General features: G+C 38.0%; 1 protein-coding gene across 1 annotated transcript in view; it reads right to left on the reverse strand.

The window, feature by feature from the left end:
• The window catches only part of PEPD (peptidase D), a 241,605-nt gene that overhangs the window by 73,001 nt on the left and 152,593 nt on the right, over positions 1 to 16,011 (reverse strand). Inside the window, exons 10-11 of the mRNA XM_075009013.1 lie at positions 13,944 to 14,012; positions 3,881 to 3,958 (exon numbers count right to left, since the gene is read on the reverse strand). Of these exons, the coding sequence (XP_074865114.1) occupies positions 3,881 to 3,958; positions 13,944 to 14,012 (147 nt within the window). The remainder of the gene's footprint in view (positions 1 to 3,880; positions 3,959 to 13,943; positions 14,013 to 16,011) is intronic.

Below are 16,011 nucleotides of genomic sequence, written 5' to 3' on the forward strand. Positions count from 1 at the left end.
GCATTCTGCTGTCAAGCTCAGTGTTTGGTTTCTCCTTGGCTAGCCTCTAAGAAACTTTGGCCGGGGGGGGAAGGGGGGCGGTATTGAAGCAGGCCACAAAAAAGCCACCCTTATCTAAAGGGGAGAGCTCAGTAGATGACTCCACTACATGGCCCTTGTCTTGTGTGGAAATCTTCTACTCCAGACCCTGCATATTGACCAATTCAAAAGCATTACTGGAGGTCGGCAACATTTCTGCACTGATGTCTTATAGGACCCACAAACACATTAAACATAGATGAATTTTCATAGCTTGGTATTGCAAATCAGCTAATTCTAAACTGGCAACATTTGGAAAGGAAAAGTACTAAGAGAGATGGAAAAAAAAAAGTTACAAAAAGTTACACCACAAGCAAGTCTGCTTGTGACTTCCTCGGAGACCAAGCAGGTGCTTAATTATTTCTTCCAAATTCAGGTTTTTCACTATCCATATGGTTTACTGAATTCAATGTTGACTGCAGTGTATGTAAGATGATAGAACATATTTATAAACATATGCAGAATTCTACTTTTATCAACAGAGTGCAATGATTTTCTAGGGTAAAACAGATCATTCAGCTGAAGAATATTTCAAATAGAAATCATTGTTCCCAACAAAGTCTTGCTTCAGATCCTATATGATTACTGGGAAAAGCCGAAATAATCTTCCACCATGTCTGCCTCCATCTAACCAGAGAGAGCGACCCAATATTTCTTTACCTTCTGTTATACTGTAGGACTTTCCAATCTTTTCCAACAGAGGGCTCCCAGTAGCCATAAAAATGTATGGGAGTCACATATTAGAATTTATAGATACAGTAAACCCTCAAAATGTGTAATTTCAAGATGCACTTACCTCACATTAACGAGTGTTAAGCGCAACTCAAAATCTTGCTCCCCTGGCCCTGGCCCAACCCCCACAGCCTGTGCGGCCCTGGCTCAATGCCCCCTCCCTGCTTACCACCTGCACAGGGCTCCGGCTCACTCCCCCTTGCACCCAGTCCTGGCTCAACACTCCCTGCCACTGGCCCCAATTCAACTACCCCTGTGCAGCTCTGGCTCACCCCCTCAACCCCATTCCATCCCTCCACCCTGGTTCAACCCCTACCCTGGTTTAAACCCCTGCACAGCTCCTGCTCAACACCCCCACCCCCCCGCTGCCCTGGTTCAACGCCAGCACCCCGCCCCCCAAGCTCTGGCTCAACTCCATCCTACGCCCCTCTGCATCCCTAACCCACCCCAGGCTTAACCTTTCCAAAGGAGCTTCAGGGCTCCTGGTGCTTCCCCTGGCTGCAGAATGGGCATTCTGCTGGGGAAAAAGCTGCCCCCTGACTTACATGAAATTTGGGTTATGTGAGAGACCTTGGGAACTGAATCCTCATGTAAATTAAGAGTCTACTGTATGTTAAAATAAAAATATTTTCATGTAATACATAGAGTTTTCATGACTGCAATATATTACATGTTCAGCTTGCCAGCTCATAACAAAATTAGAGCAGTTTCTAAATGTGTTGCTCATTAATATCTAACAAACATGTATTACAATATAAAAATTTAGAAATTTGATAGAATATCTGGGGAACAATCTAAAGTTGCCAGTTGCCTCAAAAAAGCTGGACTGTGCTACAGCAAAGTAGCTTAAGATGTTTCAAAATGCTGCCTACAACACACACACACACACACACACACGTGCACACTAAAAATATTCATACACAGTCTTGTTAAATTTCATACCTTGATTATGAGAGAGGTAAGATTACTACGCTAGTATTCTGCTATTCTTTTCCACATTAAAAATGGATTAAATAGTACAGAGATAACAAAAGAAGAACCTGCTAGCTCTAGAGAACAAAATCCTCTAGTTACACAGAAAGTATAATATGGCCAGCAGTAGAGCAGGATCACAATCACAGGGCCATCAGTAAGTCTCAATCCTCCTTTGGGCTTTTCCTGGACTATAAATATGATTAACACATTCTAGGAAAATCTAATATAAACTTTTACCATTTTCCTATTTGTAGCTAGATTTAGCTAGTCAAGTTGAGCCAAGCGTTTCTGTCTACGTGAGAATTTGACTAGTTAAAATTGAACTAAATTATCCTACATCTAATGAAGAAAAAGGTTGAGAAAGTCAGGCTTACAGAAGCCCTAGCTAGTCAATCAATTTTACCTTGCAAAGACAAAAGATTTAGCAGAATCACTCTGGAGAGAGGATAACAGAAGCTAAATGCTCATCCTTGTTTTCTTTGTTGAGGTTGCTATAAAGGATGCCAATTGTGATATGAGGTAAACGCTCACAGAAGTGTACCTAAGTTTCACATTAAAAAGTGAGATATTTAGGACCTAATGTTTCTCTGCAAATCAGTAGCTCTGAAGCTCATAAATCCCTTAGACACTTTTGAAAATTTCCTTCTTCGGCTCTCTCTTATTCATTAGGAAGCTGATCCAACGTTCACTGAAATGTATGGAAGCTTTTCCACAGATTAAGACTTTTGTGTCAGAAAGGACCTAGGAAGCTCTTTTCAGGGTCCAGCACACAGCCATAGAAGTCAAGTGTTTACGTCATGAATAAGTGGTCTCTACTCATAGCATTGGCCTATGAAGTCACCTAATAATATTTCCACGCCCCTAAAAATACTTTTAGTAAAATTGTACATCCATTTATAATACTTTAAGGGAATAGTCTTTGTTCCCTCAGTAACCACTTTATGGATACCCTGAATGCTGCTGACATTTGGAAACCTTGGTACGATTCATTAGTCACTACTGTATCATGTTCACATATCTTATCTATTAGCCATCATGATGATGACGATGAAAGTGGACTACAGAATATGAAATGGAGACAACAACAGAACAGAACGTTGGATGGCTTTCAGTAGACTATTAACACCAGACAAGAATAATACATAATTTACTACTATACAAAAATAAAGATGTTTATACAATTTTAGTAAAGACTTTACCTACCTATTTCATTCTGCTGCTCTGCAGATACCCCTGTGGCATTAGTCAGAGAGGTAATTTTGTGCATCTATGATTCAATTTGATCCCTTAATAGCTTTTGAGCTTAGTTATATGTTTTCTACACCCTTGCAAACAAATGTGAAAATACACATTTGCATACATTTTGAATAGGCTGTAGGAACCAATCCTGGAATGATACTGAAATGGGCTAGATAATCTACTAGATGTTTTCAATCATTAGTATTTATGATTAGTTCACCTGAAGTTAATTATAGGTGGACTTCTCTTTATGAATGCAACCCCAGATGTAGAGGTTGAAAGAACAAAATACATAAGCTGCCTTTCATTATATCATGCATGATACCTGCTGCTTTTCATAACCTCACAGACATGATTTTACATCATTTTAACCCAGTGATGTCACCACTAAAATATACAGACACACCACATTGCAGAGGTCAAGTCTATGCTCAGATTTAATTGAATTATTTAACAATCACAAAAAATATATATGAATCTGAACTGAAACCCCAAAGTTGAGCACCTCCTTTGAAGTTCCAAATACAAACTCGGATCTACATTTTTGCAATGCATTGAATCAAAACTCTTGAAACTAAATGTTTGAAATCTGGTTCCCTCCTCCCCACAGCACCCGCTAACTGGGGACACAGGTGCCCAGAATCTCTGAAGAGAAAAAGACAAACTAGATTGGATTTGGTACCCAAAAAGCCAAGTAATCCAAAATTGTAAATCACTTTCAAAAATATGGCCCTTAATCTTTAGGTACACATCTTTCTACTGCTCATATTAAGATTAGAGCAACTCAGGTATAATGCTGAGATTGTTTCTTTTTAGAGGTGTATAAGAAACAACACTAAACAATTCCTGAACTTACCACAAGTCTCCATCTTCAATAGTCTTTTCATTTGGGGCTCCAGCATGTCCGTAGTGCAAAACAGAGGAGTTGTTGCCACTGACATTGAAAAATAAAATTTACAGAATTAACAGACAAAGCAATCAAAAACACAAGGAGAAAGAAAATTGTGAAATGTAATATAGTTTCTTTATACACCCTCAGGTATTTAAGGGCCAATATCATGCAACCTGTTGAGGCTGGTATATATACAAACTGGCTCCAGGAACAGTGCTTTGCACCCCCCTCAGCTAAGCACAGAAGATATGGCACATAGTTGAAAACGTACCCTGTAGAATGTAAGCTTTTCATCTGAGGTAACACATCTAGTGCTGTAGCCCCACATGTGCTACAGTGGTATGTCTGTAATAACATAAAAGTAACTTACATCTAATATCTATCTCCTTCCTTCCAGAATTACCTTAACTTTTAAAATAAGTTTCCTTGTTCAAGATTAATGGTATACCACAGTATAAAACTGAATCTTAACTTGAGTTAAGATCTGGGATGTTTAGTAATTCCTTAGCAGCCACCAGGGCTGAAAAAAAATTCAGCTGTCCAAGCAAGCTGTTCCATCTTATCCCTAGCATGACGCATGAGCCCTATGGGAATGAATGCATTCCCTATTATTAGGGGAATATTCCTGTAAGATGTCAGCCATCATACAAGGCATAACCAGCGACATATCAACTTTTTTGTGGAGTAAAAAGAGAACATTAGCCCCTTAATGTTTAAAAAAACAAAAACAAAAAACTATTCTTAGAAATCAGACTAAGTAAACTGTTAAACTACAGGGGAAGCAAGAAGTACAGACACTTGTTCCACATATCTGAAAACTCCACTATCCATTCAGTGACCTTTTTTTTGGTCACAGCATCTTGTTTTGCCTCCTCTACCGTTATTCTTCTAGGTCTACCAAATATTGAGTTAAAAGATAAGAGAGATATCAAGCACTACTGAGTTTCATTTTGATATACTCCTCAGAAAGGTGCTCTCTCATTTGTTACTTCACAGAGGCTTAAAGAATGATTTTATAGCCAGAAATACATTTGTCAGAACAAATATACTGGTGGCATCTGTCTCACCTCTCAGCTTCAGCTGTCCATACACGACTAACATTTTACCAAAACCTTTCTAGTTCAAATAGCATTTTCTCGATTCTAGTCAAGGAGTGGCTTAGTATCTCGGGTGAAATTCATCCTAGGCTTAACACTGGAGAATTCAGTGGAATCACATCAGGGGTAAAAGTATCCCTGTAAATATTTTTAATATTTATATTTATTAATATTTAGCTGTTCCGTACATAAATGACTAGTTAGATGTCACTTGTCCATGAAATTAACATACTTGCGTGTACATTCATAGCAACTGCACATACAAGTTTTGCATGTATTCAGTTTAAAGGTCTCAGACCTGTTTATATTTTTCATCAACATTTTTTTCACTGCTAAAGATTTTCATATTATACAAACCATTATGTAATGAGGCACCAGGATTAAAAAAAAATCTGAGTGTTGTGGGACTGATTTACGATGAAAGAAACTGTCACGGATTATAAGAACATTACAAGGTTACAGTGTCAAGTGCTCAGAAGTTGAGAAATGCCAGAATTAAGTTTGCCTGTGCAACTTTAATCTGGCTCCCTTCGGCAAGACATAGTCTTATATGATCATACATTATTTTTTATCCACAGGACCCCGGTTCATTGATTACTGAGACTTGTCAGTGCTCACTTCATGAGAACCTATTCAATATTTTTTTTTTATCCCTATTGCTCAATGTGTGGCCCTAGAACTTATTGCACATTACTCAAAGCCTGCTCTGAATACAGACGTAACTGTTTTATGGGCTTTTATATGGTGCATTTCACTATAACACTTCAGTTCTTTACAACTATTAATTTATTTTTACAACACTTGTGTGAAATAATAGGGTGATATTATCTTCATTCCACAGATGGGGAACTGAGGCATAGAGAAACTTAAAGTTAAAAGTATCCACTACTGTTGGGTACACAATTTGACACTTCTAACACCTGACTTTTCAGAGTTAACAGTATACAGCACTTTGTATGTTCAAGGACAGCTCCACTCAATTCAGTTGCAGCTGTGGTTACTCAGCACTTTTGCAAATCAGACCCCAAGGTTTCAAACTAGGCAACCATGAAATGAGGAACACATAGTAAATGACCATCTGTGAAAAGTCTGATTTCAGTGACTTGACTATTATCATATAGGAATTCTTGAGGAGAAACAGAGAATCAAATTCTTCAAGGCAGTATTCAGCTCCCTTAACCAGGAGGCCACCCTTTATCCTCCTGCAATCCCCTGCCTCATTCATTACATACTTTCCAACTGTAACGAATTAAGTCCTTTGTCTTTCTCCATCCTACGACTACCAGTTCCAGTTTCCTGGCCCCGCCAGTTCCAGGCCCCTTTAGACCCTGCCTCTAGTTCTAGTTATTAGTGTCTACCCCATTTTGGATCCTTAATCAATTCTCCCCACTGCATGGTCCTGTTCTTATCTTCTCCTAAATCTGAATCAGGCAACTTCCTTCTCCATACAGTCTGGGCATCAGCTGGGAGATAAGTGAGTACACAGGAAAGATATGTGATATGTGACAAGATATATGTCTTGTGATATCTTCCATTCTGATGTTTGACTCCAGAACAGCTTGGAGTTGCAACTGCAGAGAAGGCCCCACTCAGTTCCAGGATGCAATGTGAATGAAATCTTACTGTGGGTTCGATGCACCGCAATTGATCTGCCAGATTTTGATTTTGCCACATCAGTGAAGACACATTAAAAATCCATCTCTCTGGACTCCGCCATCGACCCTGGTACTGCATGCTGCCATGTGGAGTAAGGGAAGTTGGCGTGAGCCCAAAGAGCCCTTATCTACACCAGGGTACAAAATTGATCCTGATGAGTTGATTCTAGCTTTGTTAACGGTAAGATGAGAATTGAGTATCTAGCATTGACTTTGATCCCTAGTGCAGACCAGGCCTGAGTTTTCAGTGGCAAAACTTTAGGTAGTCTCTATTGAGCATGTGCCAACAGTGATTCTTCCCCCCAGAGGTTTATAACTTTCCCAAAACTGGACAGATTTTCAGGGGAAGAGTAAAAGGAACATTCTTAACACAAAGGCCACAATCCTGCCATTATTTTAAGTCCCTACTGCAAAGCATGGAAACAAAATATTTTTCCTAAGCCTCATTCTCAGACACCTCTGAACCATTCTGTCTGAATTTTTTAAAAAACAGTTCAGTCGGAGGCAGACATTAGCCTGCAAAATTTCAGCTGCAACATTTAAGGTCTGGCAAAATATGAGCAACTGAAACCACAGTCTTATAATTGGAAATAAACAATGCTACCAGCCCCACCTTTAATTGCTTTGCCAAATGAGGAGGAAAAGATCAAAGAAGAAAATAGCTGTACATATTTGTATGAAGGTTTTAAATGTGAAAGGCCAAAGACAATTGTGTAGGTTGGTGTAAGATAGTGTAATTAAAATAAAAATAAAAGAACCGACATCGAGGTCAAATCTCAGCAAAAGTCCCAGATGAGAAAAATCAAGTAAACTGTGGACTTCTTTCCCAAGACAAGTGTTGGGACTCCTAATTTTTTCAAGGCCTGGTTCTGCATTTCTGATGAAGAAACTACATTGTAATGGGAGAGAAGGATTAACCTCTAAAATTTTATGAATCTATTCATTCTTGGCAAGTGTGGATAATATGGGAATAAATAAAAGAAAAAAATCTGCTCTTTTTCTTACTATAAAGAGACCTACTGCTCGTTAATTTCTAGTGTATGCATGAGTTGCAATGTTATCATGCATACATGCATGAAAACAAGTCCTGCATCACAGTTTGTAATAATTTTAGTGGTGTTATTTCAATAATATACTTAAAATATAATTTTTACAAAAAGTGAGAAAAAAGCAAGAGAAAACATTAACATTGTATATCTGAGTAGCTTTAAAATGCACATTTAACACGGCACATCAGGGCTTAATTCTAATATGACGTACCTGTAATAACTAGTTAACATAACGATATTATGGAATCAGCTCTGACTATCATGCACATACATATGTATATTGCTTTCCTAATTTGTATTAAACAATTAATGCAAATTTTATTATAATATATAAAGGTAATACAATTTTAAAAAATAATGTACTGGACCACTATAGAAACTATGTGCATTATGCAGAATGTTTTCAGCAACAGGTATTCCAAATCTAACAATGCTTGATTTCATTGGGTCAGATTATGGTTTAATTGAAGAGGTTTACAGTAAAAAAATTACTTTTTATTAAGGAGCACAAATTACTATACTTTAAACCTTCTCTAATTTAAATTCATAAGAACAAATATAATTTTCCTTCAACTGGAAAGACATTTCTGAGGAGTTGTCTACACAATCAATTAGTTTACATCAAGTTGGGGTGTTAACCTATCCACCCTTGTCTTCTGGGATTTCCTTTTCACTCAAACTATGACCCCCTGCCTTCCACTGCTTATGTCAACAGAGACAAAACACGGGTCTTTCTTAAAAGTTATCAACAGTAGCATTCCATGAGCCACTCAGGAAAAAGAGCTCTGATGAAGTTACAGAAGACTGTCCATCAACTCCAAGGAAGTGGAGAAGTTATAATACTTTCCCAGAAGTCAGCTCAAATATAAACCTGCAGTTACACTCTGAGACTGACTTCAAAGCAACTTTAAAAAAAAAACCGTCTGGATTTTAAATTAGACTGTGCCAGTATTACTCAGTTGTGTAATCCTTAATTTAGAAAATTATTTTTCTTCCAGAAAATAAAGGTGTTAAAATGGAGTGTGATGAATCTGTATTTAAGCATCCTAAAACTTCAGAGGTGCTGAGCACCTGTCACTCTACTGACTTCATCTGATGTTCAAAACCTCTGAAAATTATGACACATTTAGGCACCTTAATATTGAGCCAAATGTCTATCTTTCGGCATCCAAATTTAAAAATTTTTCCAGAGGAAGTTCTCTCTCTATTTTAATTCCTTTAACAGCTTCTTCCAAATTGTTACTACTCTGAAGAATTGGAAAAGGCCAGATAACTTATGAATTCTTGCCAGTGAGAGAATAAAACCGCGGGAGTCAGAGAAGTTGACAACATATGGTCAGTTAGAAAGGACTGTGAAAGACAAATGAGCTGAAAAAAAAAGCGAAATGGCTTATAATAGCAACAATTTACGTGTAATATAGGTTGATCTTCTCTAGGGCGGCACTCTCTCATCCAGCAACATCCATATTCCATCATGATTTTAGTTAGCAGGATGACCATTCATCATGGGTGTAGCCAAGTTTCCTGTAGTCCGATAAAGTATGTTTACAGCCACCAGTCCTGGCTCTTAGCATTCTGTGCTTGTATTTAGCTCTAAGTTACTCCCTAAATGTCTTCTAAGAGCCCAGTAAGCAGTGGAATTACTGGTAATGCTGATAGACAATATTGATCTCCTGTGGTATAGCAAATTCTCTTGTTTGGCAGCAGTCAGATACCAAAGGTGCGGGACTAGAGAGGTTCAACCTGCAGCAGTACTTAAGAGGGAAAAACTATAGCAACAGACAATTTGAAACAAATGAGTAGATGTATATCAGGAAAACCTGAATTAAAATTAAGATACCATAAACTATAATAGCCAGGTTAAGATAGAAACATACTATCCTTTGTTGGACCAACTTCAGTTGGTGAAAGGGACAAGTTTTGGAGAGCTGAGGAAATGCTCTATGTAGCTTGAAACCTCATCCCTTTCACAGGCAGAAGTTGCTGTAATAAAATATATTGCCTCACCTGTCCTGTCACTCTGATATTGTGGGATCCAAACAGTTACAAGAACATGGCAAATAAAGAAAGGTACCTTATTAAAAAGAATATGCAACTGTGAGGTGGTTGCTTTAACTTTTGACAGAGTGACATCATGGTCTGAGAGGACTGAGCCTGAGAGGAAGAAACTCTTGACTAGTTCTGGTTGATTCACCATGGGACACTGGGCAAGTCACTTAACCTCTACATTTCCGCCAGTGTAAAAATGGCTACTTATCTCCCAAGGTTACTGAAAAGGAGAATTAGTTAATGTTTACACAGCGCTTTGAACGAGTAATGTCCTACACAAGTGCCAGGCAGATTTGAATATGCACTCTTATGTATCAATAACCACATAGTGGTATTCTTATTTAATTGCATTTAAGCACATCTACACTTTGAAATCATACAGTCTTGGTTCAAATTACTTAAAGATCTCAAAGGTGCAATCTGGCATGTAAAGTGTGGGCTGATTAATCTGTATGTAAAGACATTAACTGAAATATTTACTACTACTATAAATTGTTGTATTTGTCTTTGACATGTTGATTTACCAACTGGAGACGATGATGGGCAACAAATATGTGCTTGCTCTGAAAACTCATGCAAAATTATTATTTCTGTACTGAACTTCAGCATTGATTGCTCTTGATATCTTTTTGTTTTATGATTTGTTTAAAAAAATCTACAGTTGCAAACCCTCCTGGTTTCACTGGAAGTCTTCTGGAATCAGGCTTATCTCCTGAGGCTCCTAAAGCCAAACTGGAGACGATGTGCTAAAAGCCTGGCCATGCAGTGGGGCTAATGCAGACTCCTGCCTACCCTAGTCCTATGCTGCTCTGAGAAGTGGCTGACACCTCCCTCACTGAGGCTGCTAGGAAGGGTGGGAGGGGGCCCACTGGGTCTTCACTTGCTGCATCTGCCCTGCTGATGACTTCACAAGGACCTGCCTTAGCCCTGCTGCACTGCTCCCTGAGACTTGGAGCCACCTGAGGAAAGCAATGCCTGGCCTAAACCTGTCTCCCTCCAGCACCTCAACCTTGTTTCCCAGCCCTGAGCCTCTCTCTCATTTGCTGTACCCCCTCCTGCATCTCAAATCCGTTGCCTAGCCCTGAGCCTCCTCCTATAACCAACCTCTCTCCCAGAGCCTGCCTCTCCTACTACACCCAGCACTCTGCCCATTACTGAAAGTGAGTCAGGGTGGAGGAGAATGAACAACAGATAGATGAGAGATGGAGTGAGCAGAGGTGGAGCCTAGAAAAAGGGTGGGGCCAGGGTGGCGCCTCAGGGAAGGGGCAAGGCAAGGTGTTTGTGTTGTGTGATTAGACAACTGGCAAGTTGCCCTAATAAAACACATGCTATTGGTAGAACTCAGAACTTTCAGTTACCTCCGTTGCATCAGAAAGGAAAGAGGTAATTTGGGCGGCGGGAAGGGAAATGTACAAACTAGTGAACCCATTCCTGTTTTGAAAATCCAGTCAGGATGTAATAGAAATTATCTGACCTGTATAATTTTTATTAAACTGAACAGCAACCTTATTTCACAACACTATTTCTTCATAGAAAATAGAATAGGTCTTGTACCTTAAAAGAACAGATTTAGCCATGTAAGAATTCTTAGTGCTATAAAACTTGAAGTGACTGGATTCTGCACTAAGAGTAACAAGCTTTAAAAGACACCTCCCTTAGTTTGATTTTCATACATATAATTGTATTAATCCAGAGTCATCTTTACAAACTCTTTATTTATTGTATATCTTAAATGTCTATTTTGTAAGACAAGTATCGGGGGTAGCCATCCTAGTCTGTTTCCACAAAAACAAATAGAAGTCCCATGGCATCTTATAGACTAACAGAGCATAAGCTTTTGTGGGCAAAGACACACTTCCTCAGGAGCACAGGACTTCTTGTTCTTTTGTAAAGAGGCTTGGGGCTCTTAATAGGTGAAAAAGATGCTTGTTATTACTCCTACTGTTAAGTTGTCTAATGTTGAATTATCTCATAAACAGAATTTCCCACTAGTGAGTGCATTCTGCCCTTACTCTGCCTCTTCCTGCAGTGGATGGGAGATTCTGGGAGTGGTGGAGCGAGGGAAAGAAGTTGATTGACAGCCCAACAATGGATGATCAGCATGTTATGTTCCTCACAATCTCCCGCCAGCACCCAAGTCTTTAGACTGTTTTACTGAACTCTTAACCAGTGAACAGAAGAACATGCACCTGGGACACAGGTACACTCCATGCTAAATTAAAAGTCTTTAGTGCTGACAGGAGATTGTGTCATCCACAGTTCTAACGAAAATGGCCCAATCTGCTTTTGATGTTCCACTTCTGAACCAGTTTTGGGTAGAGAGCTGGGATTTGAATGACAATATAGGTCCATATTGGTCAGTGGTGCTATTTAAGAAATTATCTAGGATGATTCGTGACGTGGGTATTGGTGTGCCTGGTATGATCTTTTGAGATAAACATCAGGTGAGGGCAGTATCCTCTGCCCCGTCTTGCAGAATGCAAAGTAATATGTTGTTTTGCCTCAAAAAGGAGGAACATATTTGCCAACATGAAGTATGTCAGCTTGCTGCATAGCCCCATTGTATGTGATGACTATTAAAGTTGTACACAAATACAATAGGGTCCTATGCATTTTGTAGAGCTGGTCAAAGCCACTGAGCACCACTTGCTTTATATACATTAATTATTGTTAGCTTGCTCATGTGCAAAGAGACTGTAGTTGTTTCTTTGCGTGGTATAGAAGTAGAACCAGATATTAGTTATCTCCTACTTTATGTAATTGTCAGCCATTATTACAGATGGCAATTGCTGGCTATGAGTGTATAGCCACTTTTTTAGTATGAACTTTTTACTTGCAGCTCTTCTCCCCAAGTTGAATTTGCCTCGTATGTTGTCCCTGAAAAATGTGGCTTATATTGTTTACTCTTTTTACTGGAAAGATGATGACCTTCACCTAGTCCACCCTAGTAAGTGTGAGAAACCACAACTAAGGTCATCAAACCAGTAACTAAAAGTCTCTTGGCCTCCCATCAAAGGAGAAAGAACTCTTAAATCGAATGAAAATAAGGGGCAAATTTTCAAACAAATCATGCACAATTCAGCACCAAAATTACATACGCAATTATGCACATATAATTTTACAAAGTAAATGAATTTACAAAAAAAACCCAATAATTTTACGCAAAGGGAATATAAAACCAGTAATCCTAAAAGTGCCATTTATCATTTTTGCCCACAAGTGATATTGAATGCAACAGCAATTTTATTAACGTAAAATTTAGTTAACTTCATAAAGACTATTTTATACTATTTGATACAGCAATCCTTTTTATTGATATTGGTGGGACATATGTTGTGGACTGAAGGTACCATATGGCTTTAATTTGTAAATCTAGTCAAGGATCACAACAAAAAATACACATAGACCCTTCTCCATAGAATGAGTTTTATATCCCTGTAGCAAAATATTTTACTATGTAAGTTTGTAGAACTAAAGAGAATTCCCTTTCCTCTTCTAGAGAATTTAAAATGTATTTTTATAGAATCACAAATGATATTTTAGCAATATTCACAAAAATATAATTTCCATAGCAAGCAAAGAGAGCTGGAACAAAAATTTCCTTAAAGATTAGTTTCTTTGCAGTGCAAAATGAATTCCAAGAATTAAGACCAAGAACTTAAAAAATGACATGAAACCTTCTTTTAAAAAAAAAAAAAGACGTTCTTTTCAACTACAAATTGAATATTTTAAGTCTCTCTTTATATGCTCTTTCATTAAAAAAACCCTCTTTTGTCATACAGACATGAGGTTAATAGTGATACCAGGAGTACCAGCAATCATGTGATCTGAGTTTGGCAGAATCTATAACCTACCTAGTTTTACACGGTGCTAACCACCTCCCCTTTATTTTTCCAGTAACAAAACTCTAAAGCGTATTTTACTAGTATCTAAACAACCACAGGTAAAGAGAATTTTACGTACTTCCAAGGGATCTTGATAATAAGCAGAGAAGGATGGCAACATTCATGAGGATTTGGTGTTGAGAACCGTCACGAATGTTGAATTTCATGAATATGGCAGGCTTCTGAGCAGCCTGGGGACATGGCAGTCACTCATGAATAATTGAATTTGCAAATGTGGCACTTGCCAATGTCGCAACCTTGCTCTACTACAGAAGTACACAAAAAGATCTTACCTGCCACAGATACAAGTGTAAGAAGTATGACGCATGCCACCTCGAGCATAGCAATAATGCTGAAACAAGCTGCAAAAAAAACAAAAACAAAAAAACCCATAATTAAAAATGTATTCAGAAACACAAAACAAGAACAGAAGAATGCACTGAAGTAAGACTTGTATGTGCAAGTCCCCCACTACCTGACAAATATCTCCCTGAATTTCTGCTCAATTTAACAGTCTAATTAACCTACATTCTCTCACATCAGCTAGTCTGTGTACTTTTCATCATGTACTTGTCATCAATACTGATATGAAACTGCAATAGAAAATTACTGAAACTGCAATGAAGCACAATTAATTTCTGAAGAATGACAAATCGTTTTTCTTAGCAACCCAGCATAGTAAAACACCTTTGGAATACGCTGGTTTATCTGACCTTACAACCAATAATAGTAAATTGTTAAAGGACCGAAGGCTGAAAAAAACTGTTAACCTGCCTGGGTTTGAGATTACAGAGTTGACTCAGATATGCCAGATCATGGTATTTTAAACACTAACTACAAACACAATCCACAGCTGAAAACCTTTTACTCTCAATATTTTCCCAAAGGGAAATGCAACTGTCCAAAAGACAAGCCTACCTAAACAAAGTAAATTAAGTCTTTTCTGTACTGGGTCCCGCTGTGAAAGACGGTTCAAGGCTAACCCAAGCCATTTTAAAATGTCAGTGTTTCAGGTTTGCACACCACTGAATTGGCTCCGACACCTAGAGGTGCTCTCCTCTAGTGTAGGTTGATGCAAACGAGCAGCATTTGTGTGGGAAGGCTGCATGAAAGCTGTCCAACTGTATCTGTTTTCTAGATAAACAGACAATTATCTCACACACTGGCATGCTCTACTAGCATGACACACCACAGAAAGTTTAAATAGAAAAAAAAATGTGCTATTAGACATTGAAAACATGTAACTACTTATTTTCACTTAAACACTTGAATACTTCAGTTATCTTACCATTCAAATAGCAGCAATGAAGGAAAGATCTGAATCTCGACAGCAAAACTATATAGTAGTAAACAGCCAAATAAGGAAATACTAAGAGTATTTGCCTTATATATATAAAATAATGCATTCCAGAGGTTTATTTTCTTTGCAGTGCTGTCCTCCTGGAGGAGCTATTTAGCCTTGAAAGTACAATAGCATTTCCATCTTCACAAATATTACACTGTGAAAGTCCTTTGCACATGAGGGTAGATGTGCCCACAGCACAATACTACAGGATTAGGTGCAATAAGAACTAAGCACATATCATGGACCCTTTTATGCTTTGTAAAATATGCTCTAATTACAATCCAATTCCCTTTAATATTGAATGGATTTGGAAAACTCATTTTTTGTAATACCAAAGTCATTTCATTAACACAGAGTGATAATGGTGCCATTCCAACATCAGAGATGTTATGATTTTGTCCTTTTGTAACTAGAGTCCACATAGCATAATGTTCATTCTTTGAAGGACTTTGGCAATATTGAATAACCATGGAGACAAAATATATTCCAAAACTTCCCCAAGTGTTAATTAATTGAAAAAAAATTCACCAAACCCTAAATTATGTACATGTAAAGGAAATTAAAATAGGACCATCTCTCTAAAGACTAAATCATGACTGTTCAGAGATATGGATTTTATAATATTATTCCTCATCTCTAATTACGATGGTTTTAAAAGTTTTGTATCCAGAAATTGCAAAGAGAAAGCCAGAAGAAGAGGATAAGAATACTGGGGACTAAACAACATTCTGAAATTGAGAAATGGGATAACAAGCACCTTCCATTTTTCGCTACTGGATGCTATACCAATCTTCCATTTCATAGTCACACAGTTTTCACTATCATTTCACTTTATGGACCTACGTTTCTTTTCATTTGCAAATTTTAAATTTCTGTATCCACAACACTTTTGTGTATAGAAGTCTATTATCACAGGCATTGTGAACATGCAACAAAATATAAGTAGGTTTCAGTGGGGTTTTTAAAACTCTTACATAGTATTTAAGTGACTGACTGAACTCTTTCCTCTTCTCAGA

Source organism: Carettochelys insculpta, chromosome 14, assembly GCF_033958435.1.
Source record: "Carettochelys insculpta isolate YL-2023 chromosome 14, ASM3395843v1, whole genome shotgun sequence".
Taxonomy (NCBI): domain Eukaryota; kingdom Metazoa; phylum Chordata; order Testudines; family Carettochelyidae; genus Carettochelys; species Carettochelys insculpta.